The sequence below is a fragment of the Halichondria panicea genome, chromosome 17 (genome assembly GCF_963675165.1).
Source record: "Halichondria panicea chromosome 17, odHalPani1.1, whole genome shotgun sequence".
Taxonomy (NCBI): domain Eukaryota; kingdom Metazoa; phylum Porifera; class Demospongiae; order Suberitida; family Halichondriidae; genus Halichondria; species Halichondria panicea.
Genome location: NC_087393.1, coordinates 4,188,673 through 4,208,939, shown reverse-complemented (window position 1 = coordinate 4,208,939; position 20,267 = coordinate 4,188,673). Strand labels below are relative to the sequence as shown.

At 40.6% G+C, this 20,267-nt stretch overlaps 3 protein-coding genes across 3 annotated transcripts; 1 reads left to right on the top strand and 2 right to left on the bottom strand.

Moving 5' to 3' along the window:
- Positions 1-866: 866 nt before the first annotated feature.
- Positions 867-8,139, bottom strand: LOC135351614 (uncharacterized). The gene is made up of 7 exons (XM_064550668.1): positions 7,319-8,139; positions 7,060-7,178; positions 4,804-4,867; positions 4,651-4,752; positions 4,378-4,563; positions 1,439-1,549; positions 867-1,227 (listed from the first exon to the last, which is right to left on the bottom strand). Exons 1-7 carry the CDS (start codon positions 7,490-7,492, stop codon positions 1,039-1,041), a joined length of 945 nt encoding a protein of 314 aa, XP_064406738.1. The 5' UTR covers positions 7,493-8,139; the 3' UTR covers positions 867-1,038.
- Positions 8,140-11,563: 3,424 nt separating this feature from the next.
- LOC135351611 (uncharacterized) lies at positions 11,564-13,722 on the bottom strand. The gene is made up of 7 exons (XM_064550666.1): positions 13,435-13,722; positions 13,120-13,238; positions 12,962-13,025; positions 12,796-12,900; positions 12,504-12,698; positions 12,018-12,128; positions 11,564-11,834 (listed from the first exon to the last, which is right to left on the bottom strand). Exons 1-7 carry the CDS (start codon positions 13,612-13,614, stop codon positions 11,646-11,648), a joined length of 963 nt encoding a protein of 320 aa, XP_064406736.1. The 5' UTR covers positions 13,615-13,722; the 3' UTR covers positions 11,564-11,645.
- A 3,528-nt stretch (positions 13,723-17,250) lies between these two features.
- LOC135351598 (guanidinobutyrase-like) lies at positions 17,251-18,934 on the top strand. The gene is made up of 4 exons (XM_064550649.1): positions 17,251-18,023; positions 18,198-18,342; positions 18,503-18,597; positions 18,710-18,934. Exons 1-4 carry the CDS (start codon positions 17,292-17,294, stop codon positions 18,833-18,835), a joined length of 1,098 nt encoding a protein of 365 aa, XP_064406719.1. The 5' UTR covers positions 17,251-17,291; the 3' UTR covers positions 18,836-18,934.
- The last annotated feature ends 1,333 nt before the right edge of the window (positions 18,935-20,267 follow it).

Below are 20,267 nucleotides of genomic sequence, written 5' to 3'. Positions count from 1 at the left end.
CTAAATTCTGCTCCAATAGTCTGGTTTTCCTAGAGCCTGTCACCCCTATTCAGTGGAGGACAGGATTGATATTGAGATTGAAATGACCCAAAACGATATAATTATGTTGTATTACACTGTACGTATTAATATATATAATCTAGTATAAATGGTCAGAGGTCTGTGGGCTCAAGAATGGACTAGTGACTGTGGAAGGACTATCCATTGATAAATATACAACAGCAGCATTAAGGATCTTTACCAAAATCAAGGTTTACATTAAGCAAACACCAAAGCAAGTAGTTTACATGATTCACACAGTGCAACCATGTATCTGACCAAAACTGCTCCAAAAAATGCCCAATGTTACGTTGGTCTCGTTCTATTGTTTTTTTGCGCAACCAGATGCATGTGTAAACTGTAAAAATGAAGTGCGCTCCTCACACTAAAGTATCGCATACATATTATAGCGCATGCACGCTTTTTCAATCTCAGCATCTTGGTTCTCATGCAGTATTGGTGTACATGTAATGTCTTAGCATGATGCAAACTTATTCCTGTATGCACAAAAACCTATTCATAAAATTATAGTTCTGTCAATACACACTTTTTTGTTACGCACATGCAAGAAGCAATCTCTCAAGATACATACAGAAACCTACTGCTGCTATAGCTACAACAATGGATTCCAAAAGACATAAGGATACTACCATGCAGGACGGTAATTAGTACCAACTCCCAATTCAAAAAAATCCCCACAGAAATGAGGATATAATTATGCACATTATTAGGAGCAATTGGCCCATATATAGAGCACTCAAGGGAGTCTCCAGAGTGAATATTGTCAATTAGTTGCCATGCTCTCAGTGTAAGTACTATAAAGTTGCTCCTCTCAGCAAATAGAATCTTGGCTAGTAGATATGTATACAGTACACAATAAAGAAAGAGGGTATACGTTTCAAATTAACCAACAAGGCAAAATGATGTACAGCAACCTTTTGCACATCTCAACAATTGATACACCTATAGAAATACTTGCTGTGTTAATTATAGAGACAATTAGTCAACAGGAAAGTAAGATTGTTTTAAGCGTCTGAAAGTATCTTCCAGGGCAGTGATAGGTGGATACTTGTTAGACCCATCGATGGTCTCCACGAGCACCTCGTAGTCAGGGTGGACAAAGAAGGCAATGGACTGTCTCACTCTTCCCTTCACAGCTTCATCATCGGGCACAAGAACACGATGAGGCTGCATGGAATGTTAAAGGCTTTTAATAACATGGGTACATGTAATGTGTTACCAATTAATTTCTTGTTGCAGACAACCCGCATTATCTACATAGTGTCTGTATAGTGTTGACTAATGTATTTTTTTAAAAGGTATAGTGTGGTTTCCAGGATAGAGCTTTCAACTGACAAAGTAAAAGCATGAAAACAGAGACAGCAAGAAAGTTTATTACCGTTGCTGGGTACTTATCTCCGGTCCATTGCTGCATCAGAGCTCCCAAATTGACCAGCACAGCACCATCAATGTAGGGTACATCAATGTACCCCCCACCCTTCTTCTTCACCTATAGATGGCGCACGGTTAAAGTAAAAAAAAACTATGCATGGTAATGAAAGCACCGCAGGTGCTGATGCCTCGGTGGAGGTGCCAAAGCTACATAACATAAAGCTACTAATACTAGTAATAGCGTTTATACACACATCATGAATTTGATAAACATTTTTTGCATTGATTAATTTTTCTGCAGGCAGAATCCAGAATCAGAGGGAAACTCAAAGAGTGGGTAATAATCGACCATGATTGTTGTTAAAAACGATTGATGCCAAGTTCAAGCTAATGGCTGCATCAGTAGAGCCTTGCAGCTCTCTTCACATTGTTGCAGCTACCAATAGCTAGCATTCTAGAGCTAACTACTAAGTAGAGTAGCAACATTCCATGGACAAGTTTCGCTACGCAATCTTCTGAAAAGGCTGCAATGGCATTCCAAGATAAGCAAAACTAGGCATAACTTGAGAACAAAGCATTATTTTGCAAATCCACGAATTAAAATCCACTAGAAGCCTATAGAAACTCTTACTTGCACTTGATTGATCCTTGAGCAGCTGTAGCAGTGTACACACACGCACACGCACACGCACACGCACACGCACACGCACACGCACACGCACACGCACACGCACACGCACACACTACCGCATACCTCGGTTGCGCATGCGCACCGAGGCATAATAACTATTATTAAGGAAGCTGTTTCAGGTACAACCCTTTCACCTCACTGGAATTTTTAAAAGCAGAAATGCTACACTCATTGTGTATATAGCTACACCGTAGAAACTGAATTATTGGCGCTTACTAGCTCGATTATAAGCGTATCGTTACTTTAAGCGCATGCTCAACTGCAGGTTTTTTGTACTCGAATTGAAGCGCTTTTCCAATTATGCGAAGGATATTAGTGAAAATTTAGAATAGATTCAGCTATCTGTGAGCTAGCTAGCTGGTATTCAGTGCATGGTAGCTATATAGCCGGTAATATCTATCTGGAAGGACTCTATAGCTAGCTCTGGGCACACTGTTACCTTATCTGATCATGCTGAGAGAATGGGGATGAGGTGGACTTGGACCCTTTTGTTCCAGTTCCTGGGGTCAATGTGAATATTTTATAATTTTAAATGTTGTAAAATGAACTGTATACATAATAGTATGATATATATCCAGTTATGGTTGCCTGCTTGCCTTGCTTGCTCACTTTCTATAGCTAGCTTACGAGTCAGCTCTCAATCTCATCAAACAGAGACATCCGGTTATTGGGTGGGGCTCAAAAATGACTGCATTATAGGCGCATTCTCGAATATAAGCATATAGAGCTCTGCTATTGACCCATGCATGAGCGCATGCGCTAATAATCTACCGTACATGCTCGATCAGAGGCCGCACTCAAATAGTAGCCTCCCCTGCTAGCAAAATTAAACATTTAGCCGCTCTCAAATAGAGTAGCCTCAGTGAACTTCGACTCTATAGCATTTCTGCACGTGGCAGCCAAAAAAATTATTAATACTAGCTACATGTACGGGACCAGGTGGCATATACGGCACCAAATGTAATTTGGAAGGGGGAGGGGTTCGGGTTAGCTTAGGGAAAATAACAAAAATTAGGGTGTTTCCACATCCGGTGCCGTATAAGCCACCTGATCCGGCCTCCTCTTGTGCAATGAACAAAGACACATGGCTGTTATGAGATCATTATTTTAGTGCGCATGCGCATCATAACTATGACCTTTGGCCTTCAATCTTTGCATGCTATAGGACACTATGACCAAGCAAGTAGCTAAATGGCCGGTCAAATCGGAAATTGACCGATGACCGACTGTTATTTATACCTCTGCCTTGAGGTATGATATCACTGGTTTTGAGGTCAAGAGAAGGTTTTGAAAAGAAGTAAATGAGAGAATACTAGGTAAGTAAATGTATGAATAGCACAATCTTTAGGCATGGCTAGGTACAAAATAAAAACACTATTACTAGCTAGAAGTCTCTTTGTAGAACACAGATTTACAACACTTAGCTTCTCTCTTTTTATTTGTGGGGTAAAAACTGACTTATGCATGGCTATTGTAAATGAATGATCGCAGTAGTAACATGATGGCATGTTATTGCTTCAACTGTATACTGGAAGTGGGGAGGGCATACTCTTGAGTTATTGGCCGATTTGTTGATTTACACTAGCCATCTTTGCGGGGAAGCTTCTCTATAACTAAGCTGAGTTTATATTCGAGACTTGGCAATATTAAAGATCAATGTCTAGCTCAATCCATTGCATTTTGTATTCATGCTCTGATTTTGGAACCACAGTGTTGATGTGGCAAGAACTTGGACTGAGAAATCACTGGAAGAACATTGATAATTCATGTTTAGACCTTTTCTTGATGTTTATGTCATCTATAGACACTGTTTAGGAAGTTTCTACATGATTTAGAAGCCCAAAGGGCTGGTTGTAGTATCCTGAACGTAGTGAGGGTTCTATACTAGCCATGAGGGTTTCTAAAATCATGTAGAAAACTTCCTAAACAGTGTCTAAACATTTTAGATCATAGCAACCATGAGTTTCTAGCCCAATCAGATCAGATTTGAGCTACATGATTGTCTAAGTGTTTTACCTTTACCTTTACCTTTACCTGCAGTGCGAGCAGCAACCATGAAAATAAGATCCATGAACTGACTAAATATTGCTCAACCACAAATATTTTGCCCCCCCCCCGAAAATACCCGCTATACGGTACGATGATTACATAGCGTAGATAGTGAGTTGCATGCCCTCTTCCTTTATAAGCCCTTGATAACGGTAATCACCATCACCATTATATACTTAAAAATATGTTAAGTTTCATTCCCTCACTTGAAGGCCGCCATTAGGATCCTGAAATAGGAGAGTAATGGAACCGTAGTCCACGTGTTCCCCACACCTCAGCTGTCCTGGTTTAATGATGAAAGAGGATGGAAGAGGAGGGTAATAGAGGAGACGCAGTGTGGTGTAGCTCTCCTGCCCCATCTTTTGGTGCCCTTTCACAAAAAACTGTGGATCCTAGAAATACACAATGCCAAGCAAGTGCAGGGTAAAGGTAAGACCTGTCACTAATAATGCTGCGCAAACAATTAGGTATAAACAAACCTTCAATTCCAAGGCATAGCCCATCACTTCCAGAATCTTCAATGCCAGAGTTTTATTCAAATCAAAGAACTTTTTTACATGGTCTTCAAATAGATCAGGACACTGTAGGATAATAATAAAATTATCTGATAGCTATGATAGACATGTTCTTACTGGATATCCTATCTCGCAAACGTTGTAACACTCCTTTAAGTCACCAGGTTGGGTGGGGTTTACACTGCAATGGGCCAAAACAATCGATGTATGATAGAAATAGCGATCTAACCATTGTCGCTATAATAATGACAGAAACCACTGTTAAAAAAATATAACCTCCCTCACTGCCTCATAAAAATCATTATTATGACGTCACTCCATTATATTATCTATTATTTCATTAGCCACACTTACTTTTGGTATTTCACATGATAAATCACAACACAAGACACACGTGCACTAGCTGTTATAGAGTCAGATTGAAAATGTGCACTGAGTCGGATTGAAATTAATAACTAGAAATGTACATTTTGTGTGTGAACTTCGAGAACCTAGCTATCAAAAAGAGAGGATAGCTGAAGAAGGTGACATGTAAGTGTGTGTATGTGTGTAGTTGTGTCATGTTTGTGGTTTTATTGCATCTCCGGTGGGGTTGGTTTTAATTAACAGGAATGACATTTTACAGGAAGTGATGTCGCTTGATGAAAAATGATAACCTCCCTCCCTCAGTATAGTGGCATATAGATATACAAGAGAGAGGGATTGGAAAGGAGACTACCTCGCGGTACAATCCGTGTTTCCCTGTGGTTTAATAGAGGCTGTGTTCTAGGCACAAAAAGTTATATAGAGTAGTGTCTGTGAGGGCGAGTAGCGTTGTTAGAGGGTGCTGTAAGAGACGACAATTCAGGCATTGTTTATAAACCGCCTCTTATAGCTGTTTTTGTCTTGATTCATGTACAGTGGAACCTCCGAATAATGGACAAGTTGGTGCAGGAGGTTTTGTCCGCTAATGGGAGGTTATACCATATAAGGTTACATTACCCAAATGTGTTTAATAAGGTATGTAGCTACATGTACAGAGACAACTAGTGTTCAAGCTGGCGCTGTGCTAATGCCTCTCGCCATGTTTTTGCTTTCGCTCAAAAGTATTAGAGTGTTATCTATAATGAAAGTTAGCTTATCTATATAAAGTCACTGAGAAGAAAAGACTTATTTACATGCATCTATTGTTGTATTATGTGACTTACCAGGACCTCAAGAAAGAAGAAAATTGATTCTTCCAGGATCTGTAGTGTATATAATATCTAAGAAGAAAAGACCTGTGTACATGCATATTGTACTCTATATTGTTATATGGTAGTGTTTTGTGGCTTACCAGGCCCTCAAGACAAAGATGATTCTGCCAGGAGGATCTGGATCTGGATCTTGGATATTATTTCTCACACATGGGGAATGAGCGCGCATGCGCATTACATCCACAGGAATAATTAAAGGGTGTGTCCAAAGAGATCAATTTCACAAATGGCTACTGCTAGCTAGCTGTTTTAACAGATATTTTCTGAGTCTTGTAGCTAACAAAAAGCTAGCGCTTTAGTGCAAGGCTAACTCATATGTTGAATAGAAAGTTTGTGCGAACAGATGATGCTATGAAAGATTCTGAAGAGACTGAAACAGCCTTCAATGTGAGTCAAACTAGCCATAACTCGAGAAAGAAGCTTTAGTTTGCTAATCCACGAATCAAAATCCAAGAGAACGTGGCTAGAAGCCTATAGAAGCTGTTAGTTTTCGTCGCATTGCAACCGTTGAGCAGTTACTGCTGGAATACACACACACACACACAGTCAGCTTTACCGTATCCCTCCTGCGGCTACGCCTCGAGGCATAATAATGACTGAAGTGAATCAGTAATTTGGAGCCCAGTTGTCGGGGATGTGTTGCTACTTGAAAGAAAACCTGGAAACTCAGTAGACTGGTCTGCAGTGACATTTAATTCGCTGATCACATGCTCCTATAGTTTATTCACGTTTCTTAGCAAGAGGACTGCTGTTACTAGTAGATACTGCATGACCTATTTATTCTTACTCTCGTCATGTGCGCATGCACAGTTTAGATTCAATCTGCTGCAGTTCACCATTCAGTCATGTGACGACAGTCCAGTTGCATTTACAAATACATAATTATATACAAGACCATGGCTATACATGGCATGATATCTTGACTATAGAGGAGAGTTTTTCGAGCAGCTGAGTTAAACGCTATTACAGCCACCACATTAAAAAACGAAACGCCGATTGAGATCGAAGGACTTCTAACCACAAGCATTAAGTCTATGTACGTTTGGCACGTGATCTGCTGCCGTTTCCAATCCCTTTCCTTTCCTTAATCTATTATGGTAGTGGTAACCCAACCAAAATTTATTAACAGTGGCCCAACCTTTCTTGCTCCATACACACATAGCCATCGTATCTGGTAGTATCTCTTCTGATGAATGGTTTCTTTGTAGAAATATCTTGCATGAAAAAGGTCTCCGATATCTTGAATACCTTGTCCACCTATTGAGAAAAATCGAGACAACATCTAAATTAATAAATGTGTGGAGTGGGGGGGGGGCTGCAGGGTTGGAAAGTATAATGTTTGAGGTCCCTGCGTAACCTTGTAGTACTGCAGCTATCAAGGTAGATATAAATCCTACCATTTCTTTGTTGATTCCATGATTTTTCAGGAAGACGAAGCCGACAGTACTCAGCGCAGAATGGAACTCCTTCACTTGAGGGCAGCTGCTCAGATCCTTGGAACCAGAGAGGATGTCACTAAAATCAACAACTGAAATAGCTTCAATTTCACTGCTAGATCTAGTGATGGCCATTTAATTTTAGTATAAAGGATCCACTTTCTCAGGGGCGTGGTTTTCAGTCTCGTGTCATAATTATGATGATGATGATGACTTTTGAGCCACACCAAAGCTACTACAGGGATTTGAGGAGTTCTTGCAACTGTATTGTCGAGAGCGGAAGTACCTGTCACGTGAACCTTGGTAACAAGATTGAATTTTGGCTCATTCCAAACCAATTTTTCTCCAATAGAGCCTATTCATTTTTGTTAAACTGGGAAAACATCGACTTACATCAGAAAGCTAAGAGCCTTTGGTAAATATAAAGGCTTTGCACCACAGCAGGTTGTCAGCTGAAGCTATCCTTGAGATTCTAATCGTTTTGTGAGCTACTACTTGCCCCAGCCTGCCCGTAAGCTGTTGAAAGTGTATCACTAGTCTTAGTAAAATCTCTCTTAGGCTAGCTCCAGCTGGATACAGTTTGTGTGACAGACTAATAGTAGTAGCTCACGATTGGGCTCAAGGATAGCTTTAGCTGTGGTGCAAAGGCTTGCAGATAATTATATGCAGAGCAAAGCTAGTCTCGAATACCCACCTCAACCTAAAAGCTTGAGAGCAAAGCCTCCTGTATAGGTCGATTTTTTCCCAAAATAAACAGGCCTAAAGGCTTTATTGGAGAAAAATTGGTTTGAAATGAACCATAATTACGTAACTGTTCACGTGACAGGTACTTCCGCTCTCGACATTATAGTTGCAAGAACTCCTCAAATCCCTGTACAATATATAATACAGACCTTTGCAGAGTTCTTGCAACTCGATGTCTAGAGCGGAAGTGCCTGTCACGTGAACCATTACATAACAAGATTGAATTCTGGCTCATTCCTAACCAATTTTTCTCCACTAAAGCCTATTTAATTTTGTTAAACTGGGAAAAATTCGACCTTTTGAACAAACAGCTAGCTAGCTAGCTGATGAGTATTTCCAATTCTTTTGTGAGTTACTATTAGTCACACAGCCTGTGTCACAGAACTATATATCCAGCTGGAGCTAAGGCTTAGCTTCAAGCTTTTACTGTCTATGACTAGACTCTCAACAGCTTGCAGCAACACAAAATGAGCAGGCAGGCTGGGGCAAGCCACTTCATATAATACTGGGAAGCTACAATCCTATTTCAGACTTCTCTAAATAACTAGTAACAAGTAATTTAGTCATGCATCTTGAGAACTCAATGTAAAAAACTTGCCTCACTCAGCAATGTTGGGCTCACGTGATGTTGTGTGGCTTTAACCCTTTCCTTGCCATTTGTGAAATCTGGAACAGGTAGGTCGATCAATTAGTGTGGATCCCGCCTCACCACGCCTCCATGTCATTCTAGATCAGGCTAGCAATTCTAGCTGGGACTCCCAGTTCTAGCTCCTTTTGTTTAGCGTGTCAGAGACTGGGAGAAGATGATTGGCACTCCCTGGCTCCTTTGGATGTACAGCTGTCCAGATCCCTAGAACATACCCTCCATTCTGACGAGTTATCAGTGCATAGGGTGCTTACTAGATTCTTGCCAGCCAGTACAGTTCAAGCTACACACAGCACCGCTCAACTATTCTCTACCCCATTATCTAGCTAAATCTGGTCCAACTAGACAGCAGACACAGCTAGTTAATTCAGTAAAGCCAGGGGTAGCCCTACTTCTACGGTTGTTCAGTACCCACGGTAACAATTCCTCTGGGCTGGGCTAACTAGTTGAGCCACGCCTCCCAATTCTCAAGGCTAGGTACATGTCTCTGTCTAGCTGCTTCTTCAGCTTCTTGCTCAGTTTTGTGGCTTAGAGAAAGGCCAGCTACTCAGGGGGAAGAGTCCAGATGAAAGTCTGGCAGCCAGGTGACGTCCAAACGGTCAGTTATTCTTTCCACCAACTTTTTAATCTAGTCTAGTCCTGCTTGCACTGCTACTACTACTACTGCTACTCTTCCTACTACTACTGCTGCTGCTACTCTTCCTAGCTAGTCAAAGGTTTCTTTTTTTTTTTTTTTATAACTACATATGCACAAAGAGACATCAAAGCTTACATCAAAGGACACAGATTTTTAGCCTACTTGACTGATAAGGCCGTTACCTAGACTACAGTTTGTTTGTCAGGGAGGAGCTCACATACAACTTCATCTAATTCATCATAACGATTCCTTACCCATTGTTGTAATTTCTACAACAGATTGCCAAGGAAAGAGATAGATGTAGTACTAGTAGGAGACATCCTTGAAGTTGAAGCTAATTATCTACAACTCAGCTCTTGCTTCTGTACAACTACCCATGGAACTTCTCTCTCTTTGTGATCTTCTGAGATAGTCTTAGGACATAAATAAGCCATTATTGTTATCTAGAAACTGTAGCAAGTTGGGCAACAAGAGGCTGCTTTGCATAACTATCTTTCCTTCTTTTTGCCTCCAGTTGACCGCAGCGGTTAACACGCCGAGAAATCTTCGGCGTGTCGACACAACTTGTACATAGGAAGTTCACCATGTTATCGACCTAGCGTTCAAATAGAAAACATCCGGGGCTGGCTGTGCGAGACTATTTTTAGCCTTCATAGTCACTGAAACTGCACAGACAAAGCTTCGCAGGACTAACAAGGACTAAAGATAAGTGAGAAGTGCATGTGAAAGCTAGTAAGAAAGGAACAACTTGCTAACTAGTTGCTTGAGTCTCCCACTCACTTCTTTCTCAATTGTTGTATGGCTCAGTATTATGGAGGCCGATGCTCATCAAAGATATCCTATCTCTAGAAAAAATTCAGAGGAGAGCGACGAAGTTCATTCTTGGCCAAGGTCAATCAACGCTAACCTACAAGGAAAGACTCTAAATCTCCTCCCTCTTATGTACCATCTGGAACTGGCAGACATCATGTTCTACGTAAACTCTTACAAAAACAGAACTCCAAGATACAACATTTTGGATTATATAACACCAACTGCAGGCTACACCAGATCCTCAGACAATCATAGACTAAGCCACAAGTACTCACGTACGAACACGTCCACACATTTCTATTACAATCTTCTCCCAAGACTATGGAATAACCTGCCACCACTAAACATAAACCTCACGAGCAGCTATATCAAAGCAAATTGAAGAATCTCCTCTGGCAACACTTCCTCAGCAATTTTGATTCTGACGCTCCCTGCACCTTCCACTTCAAGTGCCCATGCAACAAATGTTGTTAGTTTATATAATTGGTAACCTGTGTCTACAGGCTTGCCATCAGCATTATACTAGGTCAGTGCTATATATATTTATTCAGAACTTATTTTGTCTTTAATGCTGTAAAATCATGTTGAATTTGAATTTGAATTGAATTTGAATTTCTCAAAGGGGGTTCAATTGAACCCAAAGAACCCCCTCTGGATCCGCCACTGCATGCATGTACATGTATACCATGAAGCCGCCTTGTAGGAACTGTCATGTCTTGACTTGCTGTATTGTATGCCGACAAAAACCTCAATAGTTAATTCTGTCAATAGCTTTTGTTACACACAGGAGATCGAAGCAATCTCTGAAGATACGTACAGAAACCTAGTACTCCTATGCACGACGTTTAATTAGTACCAACTCCCAAGTGAAAAAATCCCCATATGCACCTTACTGACAGGAGCACATGAAATTCTTTCTTCATGTGCTCCTTGCTAATAGGAACTTTAAATTCTATAATGGCCGATAGAGCACTCAAGGAGGTCATCCAGGGTGAATATCATCAATGAAAAATTAGTTACATTGGCTGCCATGCATGCTCAGTGTAAGTAGTACTAGCTATAGCTATAAAGTTGCTTCTCTCAGCCATATAATCTTGGCTAGTAGATCTGTATACCGTATTACTAGAATATTTTGCGGGTGAAAAACCTTTGCGAATGAACCAAATCAGCAGAAAATTTGACCCTTTGCGATCTACCTATTGCGTTCTGGCAAGGATCGTGTGTATTTACTAGCAATAATTTAGGTTTTGCGATTTTATTGTTGCGAATCGATCAACCCTCGCAAAGTTCGCATATGTTTGATGCTCGCAAAACATTCTAGTAATACGGTATAGTATACACAATTATAGAAAGAGGGTACAGTACATTTCAAATTAACCAACAAGCAAAATGTTTACAGCAATTAATACACCTATAGAACTACTTGCGTGTGTTAAATATAGAGACAGTCAGTCAACAGGAAAGTAGGATTGTTTTAAGCGTCTGAAAGTGTCTTCAAGGGCAGTGATAGGTGGATACTTGTTGGACCCATCGATGGTCTCCACGAGCACCTCGTTGTCAGGGTGGACAAAGAAGGCAATGGACTGTCTCACTCTTTCCTTCACAGTTTCATCATCGGGCACAAGAACACGATGAGGCTGCATGGAATGTTAAAGGGCTTTTAATGACGTGAGTACTAATTAATCTCTTGTCTGCAGACAACCCGCATTATCTAGACATAATTATAATAGTGGTGACTAATAAAATTATATATAAAAGGAATAATTATTGTGGTTTGTAGTTCGTTCCAGGATTGGGAACAAAGACAGCAATAAAATTACCGTTGCTGGGTACTTATCTCCGGTCCATTGCTGCATCAGAGCTCCCAAATTGACCAGCACAGCACCATCAATGTAGGGTACATCAATGTACCCCCCACCCTTCTTCTTCACCTATTATATAGATGGTGCACAGTATACACGTCATATTACAGAGGCTCTTAAAGGTACAACCCTCTTCACCTCACTCGAAAATTAAAAAACAAAAAGCAGAAATGCTACACTAATATTATTGACCTCAAGTGTGCAGACTAGTGTACAGAGCCTATAAGCCGTGGTCCCGGCTGTATGCATGTGCACACTGTTGTGATTGCACGATTGTTGCGTTTAAAGTGAGGCGAAAAGGTTGTACAATGTACATAAAAGTGGCAAGGAACCGTATCTTTGAGTATAGAGAGTATATTAATCAGGTATAACACACTTATTTCCCAATGTTAGTAGGGCCCATGCATGAACACTGGATAGACAGTAGTTCATCTATGCACTCACTTGAAGGCCGCCATTAGGATCCTGAAAGAGAAGAGTAATTGACCCGTAGTCCACGTGCTCTCCACACCTTAGCTGTCCCGGTTTAAGGTTGAGGGAGGGTGGAAGAGGAGGGTAATAGAGGAGACGCAGTGTAGTGTAGCTCTCAGACGAGCCTTGCCCAATCTTCTGATGCCGTTTCACGAAGAACTGTGGATCCTAGAAAACAAATTATGCTGGGCAAGCAAGTAGAAGACCATGCAAACAAAAACCTACTATACTAACTGCAATGCAAGCAAAAGTATATTAAACAAACCTTCAATTCAAAGGCATAGCCCATCACTTCCAGAATCTTCAATGCCAGAGTTTTATTCGATTCAAAGAATAAATCTTTTATGCAGTCTTCAAGCAAATCAGGACACTGTTGTAGGATAATAATGTAATATTTGACAGCTATATAGATATAGAACTATGTTTTTTACTGGAATAGCTGTCTTGCAAATATTATAGCACTCCTTCAGGTCTCCCGGTTGGGTGGGGTTTACACTACATTGGGAAAACAACCACATATCTATGACAAAAATAGTGAACTGTCTTTATTATAGTAATATTCCCAGTGCATAATCGACCAGAAACCAACCTTTCTTGCTCCATACAGACATAGCCATCATTTCCGATATGTTCTCTTCTGATGAATGGTTTCTTTGCAGAAATATCTTGAGTGAAAAAGGTCTCCGACATCTTGAATACCTTGTCCACCTACCATATTCGATTAAAGGCAACACTCTGAATATATTTCTCTCATAACCATTACTGTGATTTACATGCATGTAATGGCACCTGTAAATCACAAGGAGAGATTTTACAATACATAATTTTTAACCCTAGAATAGAGTGGAGTAATTGGGGACTCGGGGTTGGATGGAAAAGTTGCAACAACTACGGTAGACTCTACCATTTTTTTGTCGATCCCATGATTAGTCAGGAAGACGAAGCCGACAGTACTCAGCGCAGAATGGAGCTCTTTAACTTGAGGGCAGTTGCCTAGATCCTTGGAGCCAGAGAGAATGTCACTGAAATCAATAACTGGAATAGCTTCAACTTCACTGCTAGCATAGATGCTAGTGGTGGCCATTTCAATTTTGTCTGTGCCGGGTAGAGTCTATTCTAGGCATTAGCCCTTCTGATCTGTACTGTACTGTGCTGGGCCTCCTCTCCCCCTGTTCCATGATCGTTAGATCCACAAGTCTACATTCGAGCACCATTATTATACTGAACCATTAACAATCTTTACCAAATTTATATTGAGAGCTGTACTCTGGTACTGGAGGGGAGGAGGCAGAATTGTGTTACCTCAGAGCCTAGCGCCTCAGGTAGTCTACGTATGCTGGTAAATCTAGGTGTCTGCATGACTGAAATCTTAGACTTGGTAGAGATCAGAATTAAATCAATTAGACTCTATATTCACTCTTGCAGGTTACCCCACGTACGCATGTGTCGATGTAGTCTCGCGAGCAGCGCTGAAACATAAATTATGCTAAGGACCATTTGGATACCCTCCAGATACGTAAAGTGTGAAGATGGTACGTACGAGATGAGGCACCTGTATTATTAACTACAGCTCAAGCAATAGCTGCATGCATGACAGACTGACAGTCCTTGTAGATCTACACTCCGAGTGACACTTTGAATTCTGGTCTACTGCCCGCATCAGATTATGGATTTCTATCTCATTGTTTCTACTATGCATGCGCACAGTGGTCCATGTGGCATAAAGTAGTGCATGTGTTAATGATTTCATAAAAGGTAAAACAAGCAAATAATAAATATGACATAATGACAAAAGCCGCCCGCCAGAAACCAGAGTATCACTTGGGTGGCCTTAGTCTATGCACTGGACTGGATGGTAAAGTTTGAGCTCCCTGTGCAATAGAGTATTATACTATACATGCAATAACTACAGTATATACCATTCCATGATTTTGTAGGAAGACGAAGCCGACAGTACTCAGCGCAGATTGGAGCTCAATCTTGAGGGCAGTTGTACTAAGATTCCTGCTATAGCAACAGTTGAGATACATACTGGAGCCGAGGAGACCTTGTAGAATTGTTATCTCAGGTGTGTCCCACTATATATATGGATAATTAATCACATTACAGCAGCTAGACTGGTTGATATCATGATCTATAACAATTCTCTCCTGCACATTACCCTGTGATAAGAGGTGAACCGGTGGCTAGAAAAAAGACAGCATGCAAAGTAACATTTTGACACTCTCTGCACTGGGCAAACCGAGGGGTCACACAGACATGTTTGGGGCACTTATTGTGGAGGCAGATCATATAGGGACGCTGACTTTGCAGTGCTGTTTACACATGCACAAGCAGGGTATAAAAGTTTGATATAGCCTGAGGTGCAGTTGCAAACTTTTGTTGTTGAGCTGTCTCTAGTTTTCTCTATAATTATGTAGTGGTAGCTAGGGTAGGGTTACAAGCCATACACCTTACATGTAACCATACCGTTAGTACTAGAAATTGTACATGGTGTAAACTTATACCACTAATTATTGTTGGAGGAGAGAAACCATGCAACTTCCTATTAAGGAGTCTTAGTTCATGGCCAATAAACCACTGCAAGTGTGCAATCAGTGTTTTTGAGTAAATATGTGTGGATATTTTTAATAACAAAGCAGATAACAGATTGCCCACGGCCATTAATAATGTACGTCATCAAGGGCGTATATAGCCTCGATCCCAGGCCGCACTTTCCACTTCACTTAGGGAAATGGGCCTGGTATCGACTGCTTGCGCATGCGCTAATATCCCCCCGGTATCTGGGGGCTTTGGATAACATCGTAAATGCTCAGTAAAACTATGACATCACAACGAACGGAAGTGGATTGAAGGAAGTAGATAGAAAGTTCGATTTTAATTTTTTAATAGTGGCAGATTTGATGTTAAAGGTTCGATGTCGAATAAAAGCTAACTTTTACACGTTGGCAGCTATACACACGGCCTTTATTTGAGGTGGGCCTATTAGGTATTTACAGCTGCCAGTGATCTCGTACCAGGAACAATGGAAAAAGGTCACTAAAGTAGAAATCTAGAATTGTGACTGATTTATTGTCTCGATTGGCTTCTTTGCAACTCTGAATCCTAGCACTATAGGACCATACTTCTATATAGCTTCTTCACTGTGATCACATAAATTATATAGTCCACAGTATACATGTGTACCATGCACTACTCAAATGTTTCAGCATGTGTCCATTCTGGTTTAGTTTCTATTGCTCCTGAGTTGCTGTGCTAAACAGCTCAGTCATACATACTGCATGCACTGCATTTATATATCACTCCTCTGATCATAATTTCTTTATAATCACGTCACCAGCCGAGGGTTTGCACTTTAGTGCTCTAGTTCTGAGAGTGTTGGGTTGAATCAACTCACACACACACACACCGTACACCACGTTGTTCTGACATGGTATGTCATTGTCGGCTGCACCTCCACTAACTGCAGGGAGAGCATCAAGTTATTGTGCAGTACACACACACACACACTGAGATAGACCTATTACCGTCGTATTTATATAGTTTGGTATAAGATTTTGAAGCTTCCCACTCTTTCCTTTTTCTTCCCCACTATTCCCTCACTCTCTCTTTCTTTGTTGTTTTTCCAGTACATATATATATATATAGACTATCTCCCACTCTCTCTTGCTTGTGTATATTGCGACCTCTTACTGTATTTCTTCTTCTGAATGATGTTGTGACAGATTGATGTACAGCTCTCCTTCCTCTTTCTTATTTCCATAGTATACTTTTTTTGGTGCTTTCTCTAGCCTATAGTCATTAGCCTCGGTGCGCATGCGCAAGCGAGGTATACGGTAGTGTGTTTGTGTGTCTGTGTGTGTGTAGACTATTTCAGCTGCTCAAGGATCAATGAAGTGCAAGTAAGAGTTTCAATAGGCTTCTAGTCATGTTTTCTTGGCATGCTATTTGTGGATTTGCAAAATAAAGCTTCGTTTTCGAGTTATGCCTAGTTTTGCTTAAATGCCATTGCAGCCTTTTCAGAAGAGTCCGTAGCAAAACTTGTTCACAGAGTGTTGCTTCTCTACTTAGTAGTTACCTCTGCACTAGAACGCTAGCTATTGGTAGATGCACGAGTGAGAAGAGAGCTGCAAGACTCTGCTGACTTGCAGCCATTACTTGAACTTTTGGCATCGTCGATGCCATCGATCGTTTTTAACAACAATCATGGTCGATCATTACCCACTATTTGAGTTTCCGCGATTGCATGCAGCAAAATTCATCATAATTGTGTATAAAAGCTAGCTATTAGTTATGTAGCTTTGGCACCTCCACCGAGGCATCAGCATCCGCGGTGCTTTCATTGCAAAATGTAATACATATAAGACACATACGGTTTAGAAGTCCTATGTAAAGACACATACGGTCCTATGTGCATTTTAATTTCATGTCATTCCAGCTTGATTTTGTGGAAAAGATAAATGGCTCAATAATTGTTGATGTTTATTATAAAAATTGACCACAAAATAGAGGGTATTAAAGCGTTTACCACAAGTGTGTAAACAGTGCCCTAGAGTTAGTGGCAGGAACTTGGAAAGGAAGGAACAGCTAGCATCTATAGAGGAGCCCATCTAAAGGCATCAGTCAATGCAATTGAGGAAGTAGACATGCAGAGTCTACTGCACATGCTCAATAGAGCTGCATGTGTATGGTAGCTTACATCCCTATAAAATAAAGCTGCATACAGACTAGAATAATACTAACTGTCAACACGTTTTCATCATGGCCTTCAGAATTGGAAACTTCACACTTACGTCTGTTACAAAACTGGCTCACCAAAGCGCCTCCAAGCAAGCTGGCAATAGATCTCTTCACATCACTGCAAAATCCATGAATAAGAAGTTTAATCAGCCACTGAGCGGTCACGACATGCCAAGATCTGGAGGAATTGCAACTACCTTTAGACTTCCACATCAGGACAACAAGCCCGAGGGATTGGACGCCTGCTTTGTTGGTATCCCCATGGATAACGGAGTATCTGGGCGTACTGGCACCCGTCTTGCCCCCAGGCAATTACGACAAGAGTCAACGATCATTCGCTCTGTCAATATGACAGGGGCTGCACCATTTGAGTCGATACAGGTGGCAGATATCGGAGATGTACCTGTGGTCCCATTCAACTTGAAGAGAACTGTCAATGTGATTTCCGATTACTACAGACGAGTCGCTAGTGCTGGATGCATCCCTATAACGATGGGTGGGGATCACACATTATCATACCCGATTCTTCAAGCCATGAAAGAAAAGTACGGTCGAGTTGCAATGATACAGATTGATGCTCACACCGATCTCTACGACAACATGATGGGAGAGAAACTGGCTCACAGCACACCGTTCAGGAGAGCACTGGAGGAAGATTTGCTTAGTCCTGAGCATGTGTATCAGATTGGCTTGAGAGGGAGCATGTACAGTGTTGATGAATACTCTGAGGTCTATGAATGGGCACAAAATTTGGTGAGTGCATGCAAATGCGAGAATAGAGTATTGTTAGATTGCATGTCCCAAATAGCGATAATTATAATTATTGCATGGCCTTTGAGTTTCAGTTTATATGAAAAAAACGAGACAAGCATGCATGCATACACAGCCTGTCATCACTAAATTTGATATTGATATAAATGTTTGCAGGGTCTAAAAATGGTATTCGCTAACGAGTGCTGGCACAGGTCTTTGGATACCCTGATGGCTAAGATTAGGAAAGAGCTGGGAGATATGCCTGTGTACCTGACATTTGATATTGATGCTATTGACTCCATGGATTGTCCTGGAACTGGTGAGCACTATATAAAACTGTAGTGTGTTTGTGAATCTTGATGCTGACAGTGACAGCATCATCGTTGAGTTTTTTTGTCCAAGGCAAATAAGTGCTGCGACAAAGTATTAGCAAACAACATTGTCTCGTAGTATTATAATGTGTTCGTTCCTATTTGCAGGTACTCTTGAGACAGCTGGACTCACCCCCATCCAGGCCTTGGAGATAGTGAGGGGTTGCAGGGGTCTCAATCTGATTGGTGCCGATGTTGTTGAGGTGAGAAACTTGACAAAAAACCACGTATTTATATATTATAGTGTATTGTTATGTAATCATTAATGGATATACTTGTGTAGCAATATTTATAGCTCTATTACTCCATGTACAGGTGAACCCTCTGTTTGATCCGAGTGGAGCCACGGCCAATATGGGGGCCAATCTTCTTTTTGAGATACTCTGTGTACTACCAGGAGTCAAGTACTTTGACTCACCGAAGGGAAATGTTGACTTTTAGATATAAATGTGTGTATACATGTAGAATTGTTCAATTTTGTTTTACCATCATCTTTCACTCTCAAAACAAAATTAATAAACTGTTAATCGATCATGAGAACTGTTAACTGAAGAAATTGCAATTGCAAGACATGCAGTGTATATATGTGTTCCTTTGAGTACATGCATGCAGTGACTAATTGTATTGCTGGAGCTATAATTATTATAAACTAAATTGCATGTATACGGATTGTGCTCATCGGATATAACACGGATACACAGATTTGAAGAAACCTGTATATATATTTAGCTCTGTATACATCTGCTTGTGTATGCCATGATCTGACTGCACAATTTCATGACAGATTACGTACTTTTGTAATGCCACCATAATTTTCCTGCGTGTAAATGTTATTTTACGACCATTGACGTAACTCTCACATTATACTGTTGCGTGGATATGTTTCTCAATCGAACCTGACTTACAACCCATTACTGCATGGTGAGCCATGCCTCTGTCATAACAACAAATGGTACTCGTCTAGACATCGCTATAGCCCCTCGGGCTCGAGTTGTACATTGCATTAAACTTGCTGTTAAGGGTTGTATCAACAAATGCCATATATATTTTAATCCTGACTTGTCTAGCTGAAAACATGCAATAACAATAACTATATTGGTTCAATGTTTAGTCCTGAAAGATATAAAGTGCATGTCTTAATAATAGCTATAATAATTCGCTCCATACACTGTAGATTTTGGAGCCGGACGTCTTATCACATGCATGTTGTAGTGCATTTTATTGGGCGTTGTATAATCAATATTATACTGCATCTGTATATTATTCAGATGTGAATTCAATATAGCAGGGTACTTTTGAAGCCGTTGAACGTTTTCAACAACAATTAAGTGAACAAGGGCCTTCATTATTCGTGCCAACTTGTATTCACACCATTTCCCATCTTGAAATCCCCATCTTGAAATGATGAAACGGCTTAATATTAATATTGCACCAGACCTGTCCCCTTACACAACCTCACATGCAGGGAGTTCTATTTGTGTATTCATATCGAGCCGATCAGGAAGGAAAAACTATGTACTATATGCACTGTGTAGATTCCATATTGAGTGTTTTCCTGCATTGGAGGAGATCCTGGCTCATTCATGCATTACACAGCCTGTCTGGCACACACACATGGCTTCGTTAAAGTTGCCCATAATTATTTCCTCTGTTGTACATAGGGCTGGTTGTAAAGGTCAAAAGAGGTTTAACCATGCAGACATGATGTGGGGTGTTTCTATACTATTAATTTTGTTATACCCATGCATAATTTATCTTTGAGTTTTGGGTAGGGGAAAGGGTGGTGATAATGAAACTTATGATTACAGAAAACTCAAAGGCATGCACAATGATGAAACTGATACCACATTGCAGTACAAAATGTTTAGGCCTG